Raw genomic sequence first — 25,672 nt, 5'->3', positions numbered from 1 at the left:
GTAGGACACCAGTGGAGACAGCTCTGATGGAGGCGTCCACCTCATCAGTCCTCCACTCTTCTCCCCTGCTCTCCCCTTCTTCACTTCTGTCAGACTCTGATTGTTTCCCCCTGGACCAGCTTTTGCCATCATGCCTCCTTTGAGAGAAAGGGGACACGCTTGTATAATATGTACATACATTTTTTACATGTGTAAATAAAATAATCAACAAAAGTGGCACATCTCATCCTCGTTCATGTCTGTCCCTTTAAATGCAAATGAACCACTGCTTGCACCACCCCACCCCTTCTACTGGTACAGGTAGGGGTGGTATTATGGAAATTCGAAAACGAATTACATCATTGTCAGACAACCAAGGGAACAGCTCATAAAACCACATGGATTTCAACCACGGGAGCATGCAAATTACTATTGTGGGGGCCAGAAGGCAAGCCAAACACCCAAATATATGCATTATGTACATTGAAACCATCCTGTCATGAGAAGGCTGCCTCGGGGGAATCCTAGTAGTAGGGATCCAGTCATTTGTAGTCAGGGATTTTGATTGATAATGTCTAGTAACATTCAAAATTCTCATCTGTAAAGCAATGTTTGGCTCAAATATTGTGTTTGCACTGTAGAACAAGGATACACTTACAATTCTTCAATCTGGAAATGTATTTATTCTGCTAATGGAATTGCGAAGCAGAACGCAGAGCACGGCAGTCACTCACAACAGGACCTATGCTGAAGGGCAGTTACATCTCTGTCCCCTCCATTGCCAGTTATGATTTTTAATTCTTTTTTTCCCTTTTTTTTTTTTTTTTACCCCCAATATTGACGTTAATTTAGCACCTAACCAAGTTAAAAGGCAAGCAAGCCAATAAAGATCCATATTAACCAGTAAAATAAAATTTAAAAGCCAAAACATACACAATGTGAACATGGCCATGTTTTCCACAAATCAAAACTCTTTTATCTAAACAATATACAAATACTTTCATATATATATGAAAATGAAGAGACAAAACTACATTTAGGGCTGACAACTTCACTACGAACAAAGATCTATCAACAGTTAAAGTTCCTCTGAATCTTTGAGCAATGCCCCACAGGTCCTTAAGCTGAAGTGTAAGCATTGGGAAAAAAAGCTCTGTACAGACTCATGTTCCCCAGAGGATGACTCCAAACGACTTCATTGATCCCCTCGTGTTCCCACGTTTCCTTCTGTCTTAAGTGTAGCACTGGGACATAACAATACCACAGCATCAAGTAACAGTAATACATATTCAAGAGTAGAACCTTTAGATTCAGTTGGCCAAATTAATGCTTCACAATAGTAACAACAACAACAGTCTACCTCTGAAAGCAACTATACAGATGGATGAAGGCATTGACATTGATCTTCACTTTTCCTCCTGTTCCACAACACAGAAGTCTGGCTGCAGTTTTGATGCTATGATTTTTACCTTCCCTCGCAACTTAAACTCAAAAACACAGTTCAGAGGGGAGCAGTGGCATTCAACACTTCTATTTAAGAAGCACGTTGGGTTAAAAACTGCTTCATCTAGTACAGAGAGGTCTGAAACTCAGCTTCCAACGGAAATCTACAACTAAAACAGTACACAAATCGACATTTTTGTTTGTGTTATACCAAGTGAGGCTGCAGTTACACTGGTACATCTGTAGCTTAAAATGAAAAAAAGAAAAGAAAATTAAAAAAAAAAAGCCAATACACAGCAGACGGCGCATACAACACGTTAGTACATTTTTTTTTGTTATGTAGATTACTTTAAATTAATAACAGAGGAGCTTAGAAACTGTCATAGTCTTTCTTGTCTTTTTTGCCTTCGCCCTCGAAGCTGTCCGTCCCATCGCTGTTGTCGCGGCGACGTTTGCGGCTGTTGCGGATGTTGAAACGAGGGTTAATCTGCGGCAGAGGATCCATGCCCAACACTTTGTGGATCTGACGGAACGCCAGCAGCCTCAGAGCAAACTGCACGGAAACAGAGAGAGGGTTAGGTATTTTAGAGGAAAGCACAGGAAAGCTGCAGCAGAGGGTGACGTGTGTTTGTGAGGGAAGACAAAAATCAAAACAAGAGCTACTGTAGTAAATTCCTTCAGCATATAATCACCCAGTGAAGAGTTGGTGCCAAAAAGACAAGGTAATATCATCATCATTAAAAGTTAAATCCAGCTGCGGTTTCTCTTTCTTCAAGTCTACATTAGCTAAGAGCTGATGTATAATAACAAGAGCTTTTACTTGGGCACTTGAGGTGATGTCCTCTCTCTGCTGTTCTCCCATAGACCCGAGTGTGTCCACAGGCTTCTTTTCACAAGGATCTGTCAGTCCTGGCCCACCTGTTCAGGGAAAGCATTTCATTAACTGACACTGTATCGTGCATAACACACAAAGACGTTTCTTGCCACTGCATCAAAGACTTAATGAATCTGTGTTAACAAATTATTCACAAATCCCAGTCCTACAGTGACAAACTTCACACGTGACAGTGGATGATGAAGTACTGAACTCTCTGCACACTTTAGTGAGTTTTCAGTTTCTAATACAGTTTTTGATCAACCATAACAACAACAATAAGCATTGGAAGTACATAATGTGCATAATTAGATGTGTTTAAATAGAGAACCCCAGAGGATCAGATATCAGATACAACTGTTATATTAATGAAGTGCTGTGGCAACACACACTACTGTAAATTTACCCTTTGAGCTGCAGTAGTATACTACAGGATCTGCATGCCCTCAGAGCTGCTGTCCAACAATTTCAGTAACTTTCCAAAACTGAATATCTGACATACATATCATTCCTGCCATGATTGACCAGCTGTGCAGAGGTGGGGAAGTATGCTGGGTATGAGCTTCAGTCTAGTAGTTACACAGCTACAGCTTTTGTAAAACTTCATGTCCACAAGCGAGTGCAACATGATGAATGCTCAGACAGTCTAAAAATATACACTTTCACCTCTAATGTAACACAGCCTTTTAGAGATTCAGCAGATTCTTTTCTCTTTGGGCAAAGCAATGTTAGCTCTTCCTGTTTCCAGTGTGTGCCAAGGTAAGCCAATGTCTTCTGGCTGTACCTTCATACTGACACATTATAGCCTCATCAGCAAAATGAAAATGAGCCTTTTCTGTGGAGGCACAGGATTATATTAGGTTTTAAGCTGTGTTATTACGAAAAGACAGGACGATACCCCTGCAGCTGTTTGGGATCTTCACAAACTGAATTACATATCTTTTGGCTGAAGGAGAGGACAAGATAATATAACACTAGTGTAAGACTGTGCAATAACTTACCAGGGAGTAAAATCCCAGAAGAAATACATTCGAAGACTCGCCTCAGTGCATCACCAGGGCTGAGGGGGGCAGAGGCGCTACTGATAGCCTTCTCAACTAGCAGCTCCATGGCCTGAACAGAATCAAGAGTGAAGGTGGTTTAGAGGCCAACAGTATTTGTTATAAAAACATTTCTCAAATCACTCTCTAAACTTACACTATGCCTACAATAATTGTTATGAAAACAATTCTTAAATAACTGTTTAAACTCACACTACATTTATCAACAAACATCACAATGACTACAATAATGCGTGTTGTCATTCATGATGACACTACGAAGTCTGCAGCTTTTTTAAGCTGTGGTATTTTAAGTGGAAGTTGATCCACCACCTGGTTTTGTTCCAGGGGCTGCAACATGTCTGCTGCTCTGTTTCTTTCAGTTCTAACAGAACAGAAAATATAAAAAGAGATGCGCTTTCCACAGGGTGAAGTTCCTGTTAGTGGTCGTAGACACGTTGTGTGACAAGAGGGAGAAAGAGTAATGCAGGTTATAGTAAAGAGTTACTATTAACAGACATTGGTAGAAGAAAACTAGTCGGGCCAGTCTAGTCTCCACTGGCATTAAAGCAGACGTGCCGCTTCTCAAAGGAAACAGCACCTCTGCTGGTCTAACTTCTGATGCTGACATTTCACTGAATAGGAAATTGATTTGTGGCACATATATAGTTTTTTTTTAAATCTTTGGTCTTGGTGTAAATAAAGTACTTTCAAGTCATTGGTGTTTAAGTCCAAGCCGAATTTCAAGTGAGTTTTGTCTAAAAAAAGGCATCAAATTTATGGCTCAAGTGCGAGTCATGTGACCTGGATCCAGACCTCGGGTGAGTGGTACTAGTTACACTTACTTTTGTACTGAATCCAAGCTCAAGCAGCATGGCATTGCCTCCCCAAAAGGAAACGCATTGTCAACCCAGATGGCAAAATAAGTCCTGCCTTTGTATACACCCAGTTCCTTAGCCTTTTTTGGCCCATATGCAGCATGATTGCCAGATGCCACTTCCACATTTGGCCCAATTCTGGCGCACACAGAAAGTTGTCTGGCTATCGTACAATACCAGAAGATAACGGCCGCAATTTGCCCAGATGTGGAAGTCTATACGGTCCAAACTTGGCTGAGGACCTGGGCCCTTGTTGAACTAGAAGTTTTGCCACATTTTATGTTGTAAAAAGTTGTTACACCACTGAAACAGTTTTAGGGTCAGGAAACCTTTCATGCCATTCTACAGTTCTGGTTTCCATCAAATCCCTAACTCCTAATACTGCCTCAGTTTAATGCAAACCGTCTCAGCCTAGGACCTCCACCATTTGGACATAAAAGACCAAAGATTTAATGTTTCTCTCGTTAAGCTAGCACAGTTCATAGGACTTTCAATATCGCATGAGCATATTCAATCAACATACTAACCCATCCGGGGAAGGGCGACCACGTAGGAACTCGCTGACAGAGGTCTCGCAGGATTCGGATGATGATCACACAGGACTGAAGTCCATTAGCTCTAGCCTTTTGATGTAATAAAAGTTAGTTTATGGAGTGACCAAGAGTGACAAAAGATGGACCAAACAAGTGAATCAATTCTGTCATAGAGGTCCAAACACTACTGTGCATAATGGAAGCTTGAGTATGGTTTGAAGTGTGCATGAATTTTCAAATCAGCTGCCATTCCCAGTAGTCTTGTACCTCATAGTTAGTAAGGGAGTTCAAAGTTTGCAAGATGCACAAGAAATTTTGACTTTTCTTGCCATCTTCTAAACCCTGACCCCAGGTTTATCCAGGTATCTCACAAACAGGTACTTAAAAAGTACAAGAGGCCACCTGAGAGGAGAGTATAGGGACTGAAAGAGTCAAGGAAATCTGCTTTACTTTGCCTGTGCTTTTGCTCAGGTAGCAGAATCACAGGAAACTACTCAGATATTCCTTTTTCTCTCAATCCCCATTCTACAAAAATATATAGAATAAAAACAATACAAATGTTGAACATGAAAGCACTTCTTGATGGCACAACTGTGTGCAAGTTATTGTGCAGCCTTATGGAATCATGTCTAACCATAATGCAATACTTGGAAAATTTAAGAGAATACAAGGATGCCAGTTCTTTGCTAGAGTATGTTTTCCATTACAAAAGCTTCAAATTAACTTAGATTGATAATCAATACATGTGATGCACATTGACCAGATCCTCGTTGTAATAAGTGGCATCCTTGAATGTCGTTTTGCTTCAAATAGTAATATTTTTCGTCATTGTTAAAAAAACAAAAACCAAATGTGTGAAACACAAATAAACAAATAAATAATGCATCTCATAAGGCTACAAAAAGAAAGTAAAATGATGTTCCGAACCTGGAACCACTTAGCGTGGCGCAGAGCAGCCAGAGCGTCAAGGCATTTTTGCCTGTCCAAGACGTCCGCTGGATCTTTCACCATACCCGAGGTTACATCTAAAAATGGATTTGAAGTGTCAAAATGGTAATGAGGAATGGGTGTTTGACCAGGTCAGCGAGGCTGGCAAAGAACAAACACAATGCCACACATACCAATGTTCTTTTCCATGACAACCTACAATTGGTTGCTTCTTGTTTTGTATAAAGGTTACCAAAGCTAAAATAAAAAAACAAAAAACAAAAAAAACAAACAAAAAACAGCCTGAACTACACAAACCAACGCATTGTCAAACTAAGTCGAGAGGTACAGATTGACAGCGTGCAACATATTAAGTCATTATACTGTCTAAAAGTAGTGTGGGTTTACTGACTCAACATTAAAAAAGGTAAGACTCTGTTTGAAGAGCAACAATCTGGCTAAATTTCATGGGTTTAAGCTGGAAAATATTTTGATGCCAATAGCATTTTATCAGGTAATAGTGCTGCCTTGGTGAGCACCATGGCAGTTTTGGATTTTAGTAGATTTTCCTCACTCAAACACTGGGACAGAGGCGGGATTCTGTGATTCTGTGTCTGTCTGATGACGACTGGTATAAAGCGAAAGAAAAAAGGCAAAGACCTAATGGTGAGTGACCTGATAAAAAAGTGGCATGGCAATAGTAGGTGTGGCAAAGTTTTTGGGATGTGAGAAAACCTTGGTCAAAAATCCTTCCGAAGCTGTTGGGCCTTACTAAACCTCTGATGGGAGACAGTGTGCTGGGAATTTTTCTTTTTTTTTTGTTCAGAGAAATACTAGGAATCTTTGTTCTGCACTTATACTACTACGGATATAAAAAGGAGAAAGCAATGGGTGCTGAAGAAGAGAAAAAAAAACATGAGAACTACCAGCAAACAAAAGGGGTTAGGATATCACTGCATGCATACCTAACATCAGAAGGTTGGAATAAGACCCCAACAATCATTGTACCAAAGGCTGTACTCAGGTCCAACCATACATTCCTCTGTCATAGCCTTGTTACCCAAACACTTAACAATACTCCCCTAAGAATAGTTTGAAATAATCAGATTTCAAAACAATACAACTTCATCTTTCTGTTGTCAATTCATTCAAAAGAAAATTGCCTGACCTCACCCTTCTGTCAGTGAAAATCAAAATGACAAAAACTTGCCAAAAGCTGAATTGGACTAGATGTCTCCTATTGAGGCCAATTTTTCGAGTCCTATGTGTGTGTGTGTGAAAAAATGTTAATCAACTCAGGGGAGCACTTCAGAACAGGGGACCTCAGCATGGTGAACTGTTCACCAGTACACAAAAGGAAGATTTGTTTCCTGTGGGAAAATAACATCCAATTTCCTCTGCCTTCGGCCAAATCTCAGTTTCGGGAATGCTGCAAAATTCAAAACATCTTTGCGCAATTAATTCCAAATTAAATTTGAGGAACAGAAGTGCCTCCTGTTGCTCATCCTCTGCAGGAGTTGTCTTTTTCTTTTCTTTTTTTTTTAGGTCACCTCATCTCAAAAGAAAATTTAGAGAGAAGATACTGTAATGCATGTCTCCCATTGATTGTGGCCAACAGTAAAATGGAAACAGAATCCCCTGAAACACAGGAAACAAAATAGAATCTCACCTGGGAATAACTAGACTTAACACAATGCAAACACTGATCATGCTTTGTTTAAGAGGATAAAGATAGCATTTGAGAGGTAAGAGTTACAGAGCAAAAAGCGTGAGAGCAATACTGCTGGCACGAGCCTCTTTTAGAAAGTTGACTGGTTTACACAATTAGAAAGAGCATTAATTGAGAAAAAATAGCCAAGTTAAGGGTCCCACATGGGCTCCCACTTTATCTCCCCCCCCCCAAAAAAAACCCCCTGCTAAATCGCATGTCTTGTTAAAAAACTCTGAGGGAAAAAAGTAACATCTTAAGTTGATGAGCTTGCACTTCTTGGTTGCCCGGTCATTTCTGATTTTAGAAAATCCAAAATGAATCAAACATGAAGTGCAAGTTGTCTGAGTGATCTGATTCGAAGCCCAACAGAGAAACTCTGCGGTGTGCCAGCAGCACGGTGCTCTTCAGGGTGTCAACCAACATACTGAAACTGATTTCATAGAGATAGAGCAAAAAGACAAGAAAAGAGGTGCAATGGGAATGGCTGTGATGGGTTTCCCAACCTCCATCCCGGCCATTTTCCTCCCTGATGACAGGTGAAGTCAGTGTGATTGTCACTTGCATCTTGGGCTCGGTACAGGATGTCAGGATAATGGCAGCTTCCTGGACAGATCCCTTCACCTCGTATTTATCTGGTGTTACCATCTGGAAGAAAGAGTGCAGATGCAAACGCACCTATATTATTTCAAAGTCCACGGCACATACAACTATTTGAAAACCTTCTCTCAATTCCTATATGTTATCATCTACAATCAGTGGCCACTTTAATCGGTACGGTTAGTAGTTCATACAGACAGTGGTGAACCCAGACTGTTTGAATGGCATTGAAAATATACCCGAGGCATTTTATGGCCCGCCATCAGTACATAATGTGTTTTTGATGACACTGTTGTAATCCACCACGTATTTGCCATGATCTAACTAAACTGGCTAAAAACCCACAACTTAACCAAACAGAGGTGTCTGTGTGAGCCTGAAGCACGTACAGATTAAAATGGTCACTGGGGGAATAAAATAATTGTGGTGTGACATTAGTAAAATTAGTACTGATAGCTGTTTGGGCAGGTGCTCCACAATGCGGGTGAGGAGGCTTTTGGTCGGCTTCTCTGAACAGAGCAGGACTAGGTTGACATTTTTGTCCCCCCGAAGAAGGAGGCCCTTGGCCAGGACTCCGACCCTCATCACTCCTTTCAGAGCTCTGTAGAAGAAGGTGGGGAGGAAAAAAAACAGAAAAAAATACATTAAAATTCAAAAATTACACTTAACAGTTGCATATAAACTTTTATCAACTTATCGAAATACAATATTCTATATATTACTTGAAAACAAAGGATTGAGCCTGTGACTATGGGTGCAGCGACTCCTAAATCCAGACCTTGATGTAACTCTACTCTAAAAACAAAGAGAGGCTAATGGCCCTTTTCCTTTAGCGCTACTTGGCTCGACTCGACTTTTTGCTTTTCCACAAGGAATAGTACCTTGTACTCTACTTTTAGTAACGCCTCAGCCGCGAGTCGAGTCGATACTAAACTATGTCAACCGACTGCCAGCCACTGATTGGCCAGAGTGTCTTCACTGGAAGAGTCACGAGACGAGAATTAAACCCGCTATTTTTAAGAACACACCGGCAGCAGTGACCACTGATCTGTACTGTGACTATTGTTTTGCTTTCACACAAGTTAAATGGCTGCCGTTGAGGAGGTACAATGAAGTACTCAGTTGTAATGGAAAATGACCTAAATCGAGTCCAGCCAAGTAGAGCTGTAACTGTGCAGTGGAAAAGGACCATAGCTGTTTTAAGAAATGTAAGAGAGAGTCTAGATATCACACCTGTCTTTAATGGATTCCTTCTTCTCTTTGTCCTCTTCCTTGACCTTGTCCTGGTCTGTGATTATGTCCGAGACCAGCTTGAGGGCTCGTTCTGTGATCGACACAATCTTCTGGATAGACTGGAGCTCGTCCTCTGAGGGGTAGATGGCTGCATGCTTGGTCATGACGTAGCGGTCGTCTGAAGAGTCAGGCCGGCGGGGGGGCTGAAAGACAGATAAGGATTATGATGTTCTGACACTTCAGGGAAAATGACAACTTCAAAACACACAGTCCTGTTGATAAATAGCATCGAAATCAAATCTTAAAGCAAATTACAAATGTAGTGTAGTGGGGGGGACCGTAATGTGTGAAGTCATCTACGTCATCATCCTGTAAAGAAAGTAATAGTAACATGTTGTCACTAGGGGGCAACACTGAGAAACTCCTCACTATTTCCCCTAGTAAAACGTGAAGTGATACAATCTTATGGTTACTACCAACCTACTGAGTCAAACTGCATTTTGCACCATTAAAAAGACCTACCATGGGGCCCTGAGGCTGCAGGCCGGGCATGCCGGGCCGGACTCCCAAGAGACCGGGAGGTCCCGGAGGTCCCTGTGGATACCCTCCGTCTGGCATACGCCGCCGGTCGTCCCAGTGGTGCTGCTCCTCCTCCATGCGTCTCCAGTACATGTCTTCTTCATAACGGCTGCAAACATAAACCACAGCTTGTCTCCAGGTTCGTCACCGTACATTATACATAACTGCTGATAAGACATGGCTGTAACCATACCGCATTTCCATCCTCCAGCGCTCCTCCTCTTCTCTCCTCCTCCAGTACTCCTCTTTCTGCATCTGCTTCCTCATCTTTTCCTCCTGGATCTTTCTGGCTCGGATGCTGGGCTTGACCTCCACCTGCAGATCTGGGTTCACTTTTTTCTACAGGGAGCGCATAAAAACTAAAATTAGAGCCTTGTGGTTTTAGGATGCAACAGCTGCTGCTCTCAGACACGTGATAAACACACAACAGTGGAGCAGTGCGACTCATGTTACAAACCTTGTATTGCAGGCGATGCCTTCGGCCTTTAAGATGCATTTCCTTTGCATTTGGATCGTTGAAACTACATTCACAGAGCTTGCAGTGGAAACGGATGACTTTGCCTTCATCATTTCGGACCTAAAAAAAAAATAATTTTCACAAGTTACTCTCAAAAACTAAATGCATTTCTGCTCCTCATGCGTAGATAAGCATGGGACTGTCAGAACTTACCTCTTCAACATAGTCATGACCGACAGGCTGGACGTCACTCTGCAACCCTGCCAGGGCCGACGTGGACAGAGAATCTGACACATCTGTCTTTAGGTCCTGAGTACCTGAAGAGGGTGTCGCAGGTTTAGATGTCTCAACTTTGGTGTCTGTTCTGGCCTCGTCCATCTTCGCTGTGGTCTGTAATTTATTTCCACCTGTATTTCAGACATTAAAACATAGATTAGTCAACATACGGTAATGCATTTTCATCATGGTTAATAATAAGTCTCACATTTAATCTAAATATGATATAAACATGAAAACAAGGGAAATAAAGGTTCACATTCCAGTGGCCTACAAACTTTAAGGTAGCAACAGAAACGCAGCCAGTGTGAACACACATGTGTGCAAGCCAAAATAGCCAGCAACACGGATGGCATTTCTGGTGCATCCTTCTTGTATGTAGGTTGAATGTATGGTTTGAAGCTCTGTACAGCTACACGGCGGAGAAAAAGTGTAGAAAATGAGATCTGATCGTAAGTGGTAAATTCAGACGCACGTGACACACAAACTCAGGAGAGAAGGGATGTAGTTAGAGCTGACCACTGAAAAAAACATGTTGGTACTTGGTCCGAACAAAGCCACAAAATTAGGTTAACTATTTTAAATGGTCAGATTCTTTGTGTACAAAATGTACAAGAACTGAATTGACATTTGAAGCAAACTCAGCATCTATTTGCATTTTCTCCCACCACTCAAATATTCAAAGAATTTGTCCACTTTCAAAGTGAGTAAACTAAATATACTCATACATGTCAAACTACAGTTGTTAAAATTGCTCCTGTAGCTGTTAAACCTGATCCACAGAGCAGAATACATCTTTATCTTCAGAGGTCAAAACCATTTCCCCAAATACCGACATGCGCTACGTCGTCGACAGTGTGTTTACCTACCAACAAAATTGATCTTGGGCGTGCTGACTTTCTTCCCAGCGGAGACGGAGTTGGCAGACGAGAGGTTACTGGCTAACGGGTTCTTGGCACCTGCAACGCTACTGCTGACGATGTTGACAGGCTTCAGGTACGGGGGGCTGGAGCTGGTGGTGGAGGAGGAGGAGGCCGTCACACAGAGGGAGCTGGTGGTGCTGGAACTGCTCAGGGTGGCCGTGGTGGTCTTGCTGGGGGCCGACGTGGTGGAGGACGATGTCTGAGTGACCATACTGGGCTCAGTAGACGGAATGGGTTTACCAAGTTTGGTGTGAAGCTTCACAACCTAGAGAAGAAAGGTACGGTAGAAATAAAGGGTGGATGTTAATGGGTTTTTTTTTTTTTTTACAAGAAATAAATAGAATCATGAAGTTGTTTTTAGCACGCATAAAGACGACTCAGGAGACTTCTGCATCTAAAATTCAGCGTTTTAGAGACAACAGTCTGACTGTTAACACCCATATTTACCTTTTGGTGCTTGGCTCCACGGATATGAGCAGCATAAGCGTCAGCGCCAGTACAGGAAACGTCACACAGTTCACAGCGGAGTTGGTTCTGAGCGTTGCGGGCCAACACCCCTCCACCCGTACCGCTGCTGCTGCTGCTCTGGGAAACCTTCAGCGCTGCTTCCTTCTTCTTGTGCTTTTGCCCTTCAAGATGCTCCTTGTAGGTCTTCAGTGTTGAGAGAGTCAGACAGAGAGAGAGAGAAGTTTAATTGATTGATGATTATCCATATGGCACATAAAAGAACAGCAGCATATAAAGCAGAAAGAATGGAAGGAAGCAGTAGCTCGTTCTGTATTTTATAGAGGGTGGTGATGTTTGTGGACAAGGTTCAAAACTCTGGATGAGCTGGGGAATAAGATCATCTTTACCGTTAGTCTGGTCAGACCTTTCACATAAAAAAAAAAAAGCTTTGGGCTCCATGCTGTGCGCTCTGAACTCACCTGTGGTCCGGCACAGCTGATCTTACAGACATCGCAGTAATGGATCTGGGGGGGTTTGGGCGGCTGCTTGGGTCGAAGCTGTTTACTCTGGAAGGGCGGTTTCTTGGTGAATGTGTTCCCCGTCCACGCCGCCGTTGCTGCCACAGCTGCCACAGCTTGCTTTTGTTGCTGCTGCTGCTGGTAGTAGTTGGAGGCTGCAGAGTAAACTGCTGCTTCGTAGCCCGAGTATGAAGTTCCTGAAAAGGACAAATGAAGAATGAAGAAATTAAGGATACTTAAAAACTACTCACACGCCCGTTATCTTATATCTGTATTCTTACACATGTCATTTTACATCCCCACTGAGTGGGACAAACATCTTCTTGCGGGACAGTTGATATTAAAAATATGATGGAGGGAAACATGGAGCATTATTCCCTAAACCAGGAAGTAAGCTTCTGTTCAGCTTAAATCCATAAATCCCCAAATATTGATCTTGTAATTAAAAGGAATTATGGGGGATAATTGTTCTTGGTTGTGTTTATAAACACTAGTATAATAATGACTGACTGTATCATTATTTGGAACATTTTGTTGTGATAGATAAACAAAATTGAGTCTGCACAGGTCTAACATTTATTCTTAATCTATCATAGATCATGCTCAGATTCACTGATTTTCAGAAAGCCTTCGACTGTTAAAGTCACCAAACCTTCAAATCATTATAACCTGGTACAGGTGCGAAAAGTTAAACTGTTAGAAAAGCTCTTTATGTACAGCAGCTGCTTGTGCAATGTGGTAAATGTCCCACCATCACATTTGGTGTAAAACAGCAGAATGTGTCTTTATTAAAAACACATCTCTTTTCCTCAGCATTTAAGTTAGGTTCGATATATATTCATTTCTGTTTTATTGCATGTTTTACTGTACATTACCTGTATCCATTTAGTTTTATTATATGTTTTAGTTGTGTTTTTATGTTGTCCAGATGGACCATGAAAAAAAACTGTAATCGTCAGAGTTTAAATTGAAAAAAAGAAAAAAAGAAAAACTACTTTTAAAGTCCTCACACCATTTCAGGCAGCAGACAGTTCAGGCGCCAACTCACCGGAGTAGGTGACAGCATTTGTACTGTAGGTTGGACTTTGGGAGTAGGAAGGGACCACAGAGGCAGCGGCAGCTACAGGCTGGACCGTGGAGGTCACCGGGTAGATGGAGAAAGTGGATGAAGCCGGACTGGGAGCAGCTGGTTTTATCACGGTCACCTGTCGAGTTTGCTGGCTCTGGGTGTATGACGTTACCCCCTGGCTATATCCTGGTTTGGGGGCTGGAAGACAGTAAAACAAATGTACAAATTACTTACATGCGTATAATTGCTGTGATATTCTACAACAGGATTTCAGTGATTTGGGGAAAAGTGATTAAATTGTCTCATGGTTATTACAGGGTGTATTTGCAGGTTACCAGTAAAAATTGGTTTATCAACTCCTTGTCCCTGCATATTTAACTTTAGATATTTTTTTATTTATGTACTAAGAAAAATATGATACAAAAAGAATACAGTTAACAAGCTGATGTATATGAAAGAAGCAAAAAAAAAGCTTGTGGATATGCAATAGCTTAACATCCCACTTACTTATAATCAGTTGAATAAACTGTTTCAACAAGAATTGATCAAACGAGGACAGTTGTATGAGTGCATTCATTATAGCAGCTGGTGTTCCTTATAAACGGGTGTGTACTTACTAAGCATACCTGTCTGGTAGTAGGAATCTGCCACGCTGGGTTGTGGCTGTGCAGCAGCGACAGCGGCTGTAGCAGTGGGCTGTTGGTAATACTGTTTACTGTCATAGGCTACAGCTGGAGCTGTGGACCTGACGTACGAATACGAGTCCTGCAAAAGACAAAAGTAACAGTGTTACAGGGTCGGCAGGTCAATCGCTGGCTTATGGTATATGGTCCATATGTCAAATGCCAAGAAAACTATGCAGAGACCCAACTGTAAAGTAAAATAATCTCATAGCATCTATTTTAAATACATTCTGGTCGCAGCTCTGTGTGGTCCTGTTGTACTGATTTGTGTTGTGGAGACGTTCTTATGTTGAATTTATCATGCCACCTTCAGAAATGAGTAAGGAGTGTGAGAAGGCTGCAGTGGTAGTGCTGATCTACAACAACTAATCAAACCATTGAATAGAAAATCTATATGGAGGACCACAGGTCTCGTGTACAACATCTGCCAGATTAGACAATAAAAACTGAACAAAAAAATATAAGATTTTTTTTACAAATTAATCAATTAAATGAGAAGCAATGTAAACTATTTTTGGATCCAAGTCACATTTAAATAGGAAATAAATTGTTGCATTTCATATGTACAAATTGTTATTACAATTACAATAATATTGCAATTTACCAATAAGCAAAAAGTCAAGTAAAAAAAGAAAACAATGCAATTAACGGATTAAAAAAATAATTCACTTTGATGTTTAAATCAGGAAAAAAAAGAATGAATGTGAAGACTGGTATAAAAAGAAGAAGGAGATGAAGGAGGTTAAAAATTAATTTGCTTTCTACATATCAACTCCAATTTCAAATTTTTTACTTGTGTTACATTATTTAAATTTCAATAAGATTAATTCAAATTTCAATAAGATTAATTCATAAAATCTTATCAATTTCTTTTGTGCAGGCCAATTATAAAATGGTTAAAAGTCATTACATGACACCTGTGGTCCCCTAAGGATTGTAAAGACAGAACACCTCATCACCTCACCATGAGGGATAAATATGCGAAGCCAGTTGTTTAACAGTTTCTCTAACCTGATAATTCTGCGAGGTGACCGGTGGCGGCGGCGGAGGGACTTCAGGCTGCCGCTGAGGGTAGCCATAGTCGGCGGCGGTGTGGGTTGGCTGGTATCCTCCATACGCTGCAGCAGTCGCAGCTGCCACAGAAACCGGCGCCGGCCTCGCTACGGCTACAGTGGCTGCAGTGGGAGCGTAGGCAGCCGCCACAGTGTGTGCCGCCACAGGAGCCTGATGGACCGTGTAACTGGCCACTGTGGTGGGATGTGTGTATGCTACCCCGGCAGCTGGCTGCTGACTGGTGGGGAAAAACATAAGGAACCGGTCAACGGTTAACTGGCCATTCACAACCTGTTCATACACAGTTAGAGGAACGTCATTTCGAAAATATTTCAACGTTGAGAGGTGAAACTCATCAAACCCTACAGTCCCCCGCTAAAATTTAAACACCAAGTATGAAGCAGTCCAAACATGAAAACTGTACTGTGATTTCAGAAAGGGGTGTAAAAAAAAATAACAGAACAAAACACATATTTAGTCTAGTTTTCTCTCCTATGCCAGATAACTTGGCATATTTTCATTGGCTGCAGGTTCATTTATGTTTGGAGTTAAGTCCTGAGCTGTGGAAACTCTCATGGTTGAGTGGAGGCGTGCAACAGTGAGACGACTTCTGTGTTGTTGTCAACAGAGCAGCAGATAGGGCTTGGCACTTGTCAATCTATTGCTTGGCCATGACCGTACAGTAGCTGTTGCTGTGTATTATGCGATTTTTAGTGCGCGTAGTGAAGCTCTCCACCTGCGGGCCAATACCGTAATAATACAAATATGTAACTAGTAGATACACGAACACCCCAGTAGATACACGCTACTTTACTCTATGCAATAATGGTTCTATTGAATCAGAGGGCCGTGTTTTTTTACGCCGACATCTATGCTGACATTCCCACTGAGCTATTTCGTACACTTTCTAAGTAAATTGTCCATTTTAATGATTTTGATGAAACAAATAAATTGTATGTAATTTTAACTAGTAAGCATTGCATCAACGAATGTGCCAAAGCCTGCCACCTCATCCTTAATGAGGATCGTCTTTCATGAGTTCCTGTTTATAATACAATTCATGATACCATAGTGTACTGTATGTTTTTTAAATCTGTTTTTAATTACTTAGTAGTGTGTGTCTCACAACTCTTTTTTGAGTGGTCCTGAACTCTTTTTAATTTTGTAAAGGGGCATTGAATACTGTAATTTATGTTAACTATGTTTATTTATGCAATTCCCCCTTATGCATGTTGTATTTTTATTGTGTGTGTTGTGGAGTTACCCCTTAATAAAAGATTATCTATATCTATCTATCCATCTGAAATGTTCTCACAGGCCACATAAAATTGTATCATAGGCTGGATCTGGGCCTTGAGTTTGACATGTATGCCTCAGGGGCACAGAGCTTCAAAGATTAATATTCAGGAAAATAAAGTTGCTGGGAAACTTCTTGACTTAATGGCTTGTTTACCAGAGCAGACGGTCTGGATGCCTAACATTAGTCCCTGGCTGGAGGCATACGAAGCTTTCACGAAACACTTCACCTTGGATTTAATGACTGAGTTATTAAATTCAAACTGGTCCCAAGTGCCAACATTTTTCAAGTATATTTTGACTCCTGGCTTGTCAACTATAAAGGGACACATTGCTTCAAACATTAAAACAACATGTAAACACAGGACATTGTGTTACAGTATGCCAGACTGTGAATCCAAAGCATGGCATCGTGTCAAGGTTAACATGTAAATAAATACCATTTATGGAGGAGTAACACTGCTGGTCATTTAAACCATGTTAATAGTTCAACATTAGCCACTGACTTAAAAAGATCCTCCTCCTAGTTATTCAGGAAAAGCAGCAATAATTCAGTCATGTACTAGTAAGATGTAACGTACATTTCAAATGTTCATTCAAGTTTCCATTTCCTTCATGCAGCACAAGGTAATAATGTTTCAACATTGTGCATTGTGCATTATAGATTCATCAATCCCATTTGCACTGGAGTCAATTCAACAATGCAAACAAACAACAATTACGAGTGCCCTGGGGAGGGAGAGCAATATAAAATGAATGTGTGCCAGATGCTCACTGTGAATCGCAAAAGACCTCACAGCAAACAAGCTAAATGTGCCAATAGCGCATAAATATATCAGAAAAATACATTTTCATTCTTGATCCAAATACTAGACATGCTGGTCAAAACTATTACATTGAAAGTACAAATTGTACAGAGAGCACACAAATCCAACAGGCCTTGCTGAAAGTAAACACACAAGAAAACAGCCCAGTTAAATTTTGGCCTGTTACTTTGCTTACAGGGTAAATGTAATTGGGTTGAGCTGAAATGTGTGTAACTGAGAGTGTGGTCAGGGAGTCCTTGAGAAAGAGCCGGGCTCTCAATAAAATTTCCCTGAATAACAATGGTCTAAAAAAAAAACCAAACACTTGCGCAGAAAACTACTGCAGGCCAGTAAGTACCTACTAGCTCCTTGGAGGTTGAGAGCACAGAGCCATGTACTGCAACACAATATCACAGCTCATGGGACAGCCATGCAACAAGACAACTAATGTAGTCAACTATCACCTATTTTCACATTCAAGTAAAAAAACAACAACAACATACAGACCATTTTTTTCATCCTCAGGCTTTGCTACACCTAATAGGCCTGTCCTGTATGACCCACATTATGAAGGTGGTCATCAACTGGCTCAATAAACTTACCGACGAAGCTACAAGGACGGTTATGTAAAAGAGCGACATCATCCAAGCCAAAGTACATTATGTTATACTAGAATAAACTCTAGGTAAAACCTGTACATTTGTATAATTATCTGTTCATTTTAAGCTGTTGTTTCTTGCAGGATGACAAGATACAAATGATGACTGGGTGTTTCCTGTGATCTGATTGATCCGTAGTTCAAATCAATAAACACGCTACTCCATAGTACAGGCCTGAGGAGAGGCGCTCAGGAGAACTGGCTATAAACACCAGGTGTGTGTTACTGGTTGCAGCGATAAGGTTGACGATGTCACAGGCCAGGGCATCGTCAACACAGTAACTGGACCAGTATGTTGATAGAGTAAACAGGGTTTAACTTTCCTTCCTATTCCTGCATATGAGAAAGCCCCCACCCCACCCCACCCCCCACAACCATATGTTCACATAAATGACAGCTGGCTGATTTCACCTCACCTCCAACCCATGGTTGTTATTTCATCTGCTGCACACAACACTTCATATGGATTTATTAAATAGTATGGCCTTTAAAACATGTATTTTTAGCACTCTCTTCCCCATAGGCCTGTCTCCAGCCACTAACATATGTATTTGGCAGATTGTAGGCTATATCTCTGTAATAATATATTGCTGTATTTATATGTAGGCCTATTTTTTATATTTTGCCTTGCTTATTTGTGCATCTTATGTTGTGAAGCATGTTGAGTTGTCTCTGACAGGATTTTTTAAATATTTTGCCTTGCTTATTTGTGCATCTTACGTTGTGAAGCATGTTGAGTTGTCTCTGACAGGAAATGTGCTATATAAATAAAGTGTCTTCTTTGCTGGAAGGCTGTTTTTGGGGGGAAAGAAAAATCTGCAGACATGTTACAGCATTTAACGCAATCTTCACATTCATACACGTCATTGCATTTTCTGACAACTCAAGTTATATATATATAAAAACGGCCTGGCTAACTCGCTTATTAACGCAGCAGTGCCATTATTCCCACTCTGCACTCCTCCCGTTGACATCCTACTGCCGCAGCAGCAGCAGCAGCAGCAGAGGGATAACCGCCCCCTCCCCCCTCCCCAGCCTGAACAATGGAGGCTGCCTGTGTTAACCTGCACAACCTACAAGCTCAGCTGACGTCTGAGCTCGGCAGCATGCTGCAGCAGCAGCAGCAGCATGCAGCGGCCAGCGGCCCAAAGCACCGCGAGGAAGAAGAATAAAAAGAAAGTCCCACCACTTACCTATACTGAGCTGCAGCGCCGTGGGTAAATCCAAAGTAATTGCCCGTAGCCATTTTGGCATCTTCACCAAGCCGGCCGGGCACTGCGGAGGACACACACACACACACACACATACACGGTCAGGATAACGCATTATGCTAAGCTATCAGTTAGCATGAGGCTAAGACCAGCGGTCCCAGGGACTGACTGTCTCTCTGTCCCTTAAACCTCGATCTCTTCGTGTTAGTTTAACGCAAACAGAGCGACTCGGACCTGTCCCATCTGCCTGTCAAATCATGTTCTTGACTTTAGTAACCATACTTACCATAGGTGAAGGAGACAACGGGACATATGGGAATCATTGGTTTCGTGTGTTCTACCGACGCCCGAGTACTACAGCAGCCTATTTATATTACATGTCGTACCCGGAAATGCCCGTCTAGGTGGCGCATGCGCACAAAGCGGGAGAGATTGGATCGTCGGGTGCGGTCTGATGGGTCTGATGGGTCTGATGTTTATTCCCAAAGACTCGTCCTGCCTCCCTGACAGATACTTGAATAATTAGGAAAATGCAGGAATTTGGTCATGGTTTTTAAGGAACAGCAGCATAGTTTGTTGATTAAGTTAAAGAGGTGCACACCTGCACTTGTACATTACATAACATTGCACAATTGTTCACCCTGCACTAGCTGAATTACTGTAAATATGTTTTATGTCTCCTTATAATTTTATACAGATTTTGTTACTGTATCCTTAGTATTATTGCTAGCCTGAGTTATTTTATTCTCCTAATTATCATATCTCTATTTTTTATCCTATTCTATTTCAGCTGCTGTGATTATTATTTCCTGCAAAGGATTAATGAAGTACCCTACTATTCTATTCTATTCTATTAAAGGTTCAAGGTCTGTATAATCTCAATTAATGTGTTTTGTGTGTATATAACTGTACTGCTTACTGTAGCTACATACTGCAGTACAACCCTACTGTAAATAGCATATATTATTTATCTCACTGGACTACTGCCTCCTTGTTTATTTGCACTACCAACTGACCACCTTTAATCCACCAGCCACTTTACTTATTTAAATACTTGTATGTGATTTCTGTTGTATTGTGTTATTGCTCAGTTGTTGCTGTCCTCATTCTGTCTTTTCATATATACTGTATGTGTGTGTGTACAAGCAAGTGAGGATAATCCAGAGTCAAATTCCTTGTTGGCAAATAAGGCATACAGTGTCAATCCAATCCAATCCAATCCAATCTATTTTATTTTTAGAGCACATTTAAAAACAACCAAGTTGCTTTGCACATATAAAATACAAATAAAATCAACATTAAGTAAAATATGAGAACACACCAAATAAAAACAATTAAAAGAGTAAACAGCAATAAGAACATAAAAGCTGAAGTGTTTGGGTCTGAAACAAATATCAAGGAATAAAAGTGTGTTTTAGGACCTGTTTTAAAAACATCTAGGAAAGTCTGTGTCACATAAAGCAGCAGGGAGTTTGGGGCCAGTAACAGAAAAAGCAGGGTCCCCTCTGCCGCTGAGTCTGGTCTGAGGGACCAAGAGGGAAAAACTCAGTTAGAGAAAAAAGGGCAAGTCTATTAAAGAGCATTAAAAACAAACATTAAAAATTATGGGAGGCGGTGACGTGATATGAGGACTTGAGTGATACGTTCCTGTTTACGTATAGGCTGCAGAATTTTGGACCAGTTATCAGGGTCACTCAGTCCAGTTAAAGTTGATCAAATGAATATATAACTTATGCAAGTGTATGTTTTCGCAGGCCCAGTATATGCAGGCCCCTGTAGGCCTACACCATGACTGTCAGGCACTTCCACAATAGGACCAACTTAGCTCGAACAGAAAATCTTCTGTCAGCCAGTACTGGAGCATAACATATGATATGGGCCATACAGTATGTCATAGGACCAAGCACTGTTGGGCCATAAGTTTCAATTTCAATCAGATTTGTTTGATTCTTTCCCCTTTAGTTTATGATGTCTCCTGCCTAAATGCTAATAATGTGGATTATCACCATAATCAATAAGTGTCAAATTATACAGCCTCAGATGACAACATTCATGCTGCATGTTTTTCATTTGACCAACTGAATGCAAGACATTTAATTTAGACTCAGGACCAATTTAAAGCACATACACTGGGGGAAGACAGGAAAGAACATTTGTGTTTAATGGCATGGGAGACACTAAACACAGTTGAGGCAAACATTTATAGCCTATTACATATTTCTAAACGATACTGGAAATTATTATTATTATTATTATTATATTTATTTATTTATTTATTTATTTATTTATTTATTATCCTCCTCAGCTGCAAAATGTGGACGGACTCTGCAATTCAACACTAGGCGGCGATGACGCTTCGCCAGATTAAAAGATTCGCCACTGAAACGCAGGAGAAGAAGAAGTCCTGTCCGACGTTACCAAACCAAAACACACTGCAGCCTCTATGACTGCAGCTTGAGAAGAGCGTTTCACCGTGAATCAAACCCAGTAAACGGACACACGGTGTGTGGCCTTCACCCGCTCAAGGAATGAGCGGCCTAAAAACCATCGTGGGCACCGTGGGGGTCCTGGTCGTGTCGGGTGTCGGCATTGGGCTGTGGTCTTTGATCGCTCCGGGAGAAGAAAGACGGAAAGAGCTGCTCAAGGTGATTCAACTGAATGGCTCCATTTACTACACCAAGTTTGTGGTTGTAGCCTAATGTGTAGTAGGCTACTGTCAGTGTGTGTAAGTATGTGGCCTCGGATAGGACAGTAGTTTTTAAGGTTTTGGTGGAGGTGGAGGTGAGCACCACATCTGTCTTCTTCCACATGTTCATCTTCTCAGCAGGATGTTAGGAGACAGTGTGTTAATCAGCATCCGTTTGTGGTAAAAGCTGCTACAGTAGCCTACTACTACTTGCGATGTTGGTGACCATAGAGCAGTAAAGTAGTGACATTATATAATAATAAGCAAAGTTCAGCCTCAATTATATGGGACTCCATGTGTGCCAGGAAATATTTCTACATGTGTGCACTGTCTGTGCCAGTAGCATATTTATGCTGTAGGTGGGTATGAAAAAATGAAGTAGTAGGCTATTATGTTGAAATAAACATGATATACCTACATGTGTGTTGGTTGCAGTGTGAAGGCCTCCATCTTGTCACAGTCAGATGTGGGTCACCAACATTTTTATGATTTTCTTCTAGAACACTATGAGTTGGAAAAGGTCGGACACTACTGGTCCTTTTTCTGTCAAAACATCTGTTTGTTTGTTTAGCTTTGATAATCAGATTGTTCTGTGTCAATTTCTAATTGTACTTTTGCTGTCTTGTTGCACTTCCAATACAGTTTGTAAGACTTTTACAAATCAATAGCTCTTTGTTGTAGTGAAATGCACCATTTCACATGGTCACACACTGAAAACATGTCTCTTGCATGAGCAATATGTCAAAACATTATCATTATATTGAACATTACAGCAAAGTGTGACATGATGAACTAAGTTCATTAAAAACTGTCATTAAATCCATCATCTGAGAAAACAGCAGGCTACACCAGTGTAGTGTATTATTACCTCTGGTGGTGAGTTTATACAAAAAGCAAAGTGGCACTAATATCAGAAAACTAGGAGCGATGTAAGAGATGACACAGGATCACAGTTCAATACAGTGTAGCTACATAATGAATCAATATTGAATGTCTTTGGGTCAGGAATAGAGTCTGATTTTTTTTTTGTTTTTCTTTTTGTCTGCTGTGCAAATACAGTCAGTTCAGGACAATGTAGAGTCATTTGGTGACAGCAGTGCGTCCATCCGGCCAAATTGTTTGTTTTTTTAAAAAACAGTTTCTCTGCTGCTCTAAAAACTCTTTGTCCAGAGTATTGATCAACAAAGAATGTAAATCCTGATATATCTGGATGAAGTGTCACTGTGACACGAGAGTCAGTCTGGTTGTAGGCTATATCTGATTCTTACTCATCACACCAAGTGAGCCTAATGTAAAAATCACCACCTTGTTTTTAGGTGTTGTGAAAGTCTTAGTCCTTCAGACAGTTAAGTTATTAATGCAATAATCATACTGAAGGAAAGAGATTATCTGTCAGTTGACTAGACAAATGCAACACTGCTGCAATAGGTAATGAAATGATGACAAATGATATGAAGACGTTTGCAATTTGCAGCTTTGCAGGTGTTGAACATCCCATTAGATCCGATTCTGATCAATGAAATGTTATCAGACCAGTATGAACTGCTTGTTCTCGAGACGCCAGCAACTCTTGTGCTCTTTGACATGGTTGGGTGATCAGTTAGTTAGTTTTGTTTATTGTCTCTTTGGGGAAATTTAAGTGATATATTAGGTAGTCTACAGTTATGTTTCCACTTTATCATCGTGGGGCGTTCAGGGTATGGTATCAGAACAAAAATGAAAGGCGCAGACAATTTTCCTCTAGGTGCTTTAAACAAATAGAAAGAAATTAAATATGTACTCTGCATAAAATCATACAAACCAAAAAAAAAAACAGTTACATTGCCAATTTGCTTGCATGTGTATTAAATCTGATTAAGATTTAGATTTTCTTGCTATTTTTTGCATAATAACACATACATTTCTGTCCTTTTTATATAGCTGTATTCTTCTATTTTAAATGCAGAACATGTTCATGGTCAACATTTTTCTCCATGCCTTAAATTCAGTAATTTTGGTGACATGTCTCTCCCTCTCACTGCGCTGTCCATCAGAATCTGCCCGAGTCCAACCCGGTACGGATGGAGGAGACGAGGAGGAGGAACGCTCTGGTGATGCAGGTGTTGAAAGAAGCAGCCGAGACCAACGAGAACATTGCAAGAGGAATCGGAGGGAAATAGACAAGTTTTCATTTACTGACTGCTGCTGCATTCAAGGCTACAACCTGTGTAAATAAAGATGGACTTTATATTATTTCACAAAGGGGGGTTATTGTATAATTTGCAGCTTCAATGTCTGCATTATATGTGAATAATTTACTGCTGAATGTTAAAATAGTTTAATAAAACTCTTTTAACCCAGCCACATGTTTTCAGTGTTATTCAAAAACGCAGTGATGATCAGGACTGGGTATGAACAGTGTTTACACATTTTCAGGTTGAATAGACAAGTCTGATGATATATTATGTGTCTTTATTAGTTTGTTAATCCCATAAAATGACAAAAACATGAATGTATCCCAACAAGTGTAGTGCTGTGTGGGAATACAAGTCACACAGGAAGTGTGCCAGCTTCACTGTTTCCAAAAATGTTGCAGGAAAATAGAGAGGGACACATAACCCCACATTTTCCTTGCAACTCCACAACCATTTATGTATTTGTGTTGTGTGAATGGTTGAATAAAAGTAAAGTTTCCAGATAAAAGTATGTTAAACACACTGCTGGTCAATGATCGGTGGTTTCCAATACCTATTTTTTTCAGTTGTATGTAGCCTACTGTATGTTTCAGTGTTGAGATTAAAGCATAGAGTAAATACAGATAAATAAGGTTCATCGGGTCGTATTGTTGAACTGAAATGTTTGACTTATTCAACAACCAAATACACATTTTTTCTACAAAAGAAATCCAACATTGCTCAGACACTGTTGCAGAAGTTCACAAAACAAGATGATTTAAATAGTTGTTCTCCCATTTAGCACTTCTAAAGAACTGTGTTAATAGATTGTATATGTTATTTGATAAACTTGCATAGATAAAACATATATCGTTTATACATAAGGCCACAACGTGTTATGTTATACCACCATTATAATTTGTAACATATGAAACACCAAATCTTATATGGTCAGTTTGTTTACATCAGATGTGCTGTGCTGTTTTTTTCCCAGCCCATGTTTGTTTACATTTAGGAAGATGAAGTGTAATCAAGCGTCTATTTTCAGTTCCTATTCTGACCTTTGATGAGCCGACAACTATCACTGATCAGTGACTGAGCAGCTTCCTCTCTCCTCTCTTCACAACAGAAAATGTAAATGTGGGTTTGCAGTGGTGTTGTCATGTTTATGTTTTCAGCTCTGACTGAGTCATGACTTGGTTTTGGATGCCGATATTTGACAATTTGTTATATAATCGCATTCATCTGATTAGGTTTGCAGATCAGTTTGAGTGATTTTATACAAAATGTGATTAAATGCAACCAGTAATAGAAGACATTACGCCAATTTACTTGTCAAATTAAAGGGTAAATAAAGTTGGAGACTAAGGTTTATTAATGGGAAAGGAAATTCATACTTCACTTATCTTATATAAATTTAAACCATCCAATTTATCACACTTTTTTTTATGCATCTCTTAATAGAATTTAATTTAGGTTATTTTTTTTGTTTGTTGCACATGTGCTCTGATCATAGACGTGCTGTAATGACTTGATGTCAGGTTGATTGTTTGAACTTTTGTTTAAATAAAGTAGGAATTTAAAAAAAAAAAAGAAAAAAGAAAAAGGGAGGAAAAAACGCGCACTAAACAGTTACCGGAAA

The 25,672-nt window shown here is 40.4% G+C and overlaps 2 protein-coding genes across 6 annotated transcripts; one reads left to right on the top strand and one right to left on the bottom strand.

Annotated features, from left to right (window-relative positions):
- Nucleotides 1-654: 654 nt before the first annotated feature.
- On the bottom strand, nt 655-19,600 carry zfr (zinc finger RNA binding protein). Of its 5 annotated transcripts, none has more exons than XM_083979426.1 (21): nt 19,478-19,600; nt 19,174-19,255; nt 15,179-15,458; nt 14,102-14,249; nt 13,464-13,682; nt 12,377-12,612; nt 11,898-12,101; nt 11,397-11,715; nt 10,465-10,658; nt 10,252-10,371; nt 9,988-10,133; nt 9,738-9,903; nt 9,531-9,584; nt 9,216-9,418; nt 8,433-8,583; nt 7,889-8,030; nt 5,675-5,772; nt 4,742-4,837; nt 3,298-3,409; nt 2,243-2,340; nt 655-1,975 (listed from the first exon to the last, which is right to left on the bottom strand). In XM_083979426.1, exons 1-21 carry the CDS (start codon nt 19,512-19,514, stop codon nt 1,793-1,795), a joined length of 3,288 nt encoding a protein of 1,095 aa, XP_083835552.1. In that variant the 5' UTR covers nt 19,515-19,600; the 3' UTR covers nt 655-1,792. The 5 variants fall into 5 exon arrangements, 4 of the variants coding, with proteins under 4 accessions (XP_083835552.1, XP_083835553.1, XP_083835554.1 ...); XM_083979427.1 differs by having other exon boundaries at nt 14,111-14,249; XM_083979428.1 differs by lacking the exon at nt 9,531-9,584.
- A 2,051-nt stretch (nt 19,601-21,651) lies between these two features.
- Nucleotides 21,652-24,216, top strand: uqcc3 (ubiquinol-cytochrome c reductase complex assembly factor 3). The gene is made up of 2 exons (XM_083978684.1): nt 21,652-21,836; nt 23,911-24,216. The coding sequence occupies exons 1-2, from the start codon at nt 21,720-21,722 to the stop codon at nt 24,034-24,036; spliced, it is 243 nt and encodes an 80-aa protein (XP_083834810.1). The 5' UTR covers nt 21,652-21,719; the 3' UTR covers nt 24,037-24,216.
- Nucleotides 24,217-25,672: the final 1,456 nt, after the last annotated feature.

This window comes from Trachurus trachurus (assembly GCF_905171665.1).
Source record: "Trachurus trachurus genome assembly, chromosome: 9".
Lineage (NCBI taxonomy): Eukaryota > Metazoa > Chordata > Actinopteri > Carangiformes > Carangidae > Trachurus > Trachurus trachurus.
Note: the sequence above shows the minus strand (reverse complement) of the source record. Positions and strands in the feature narration are given on the sequence as shown.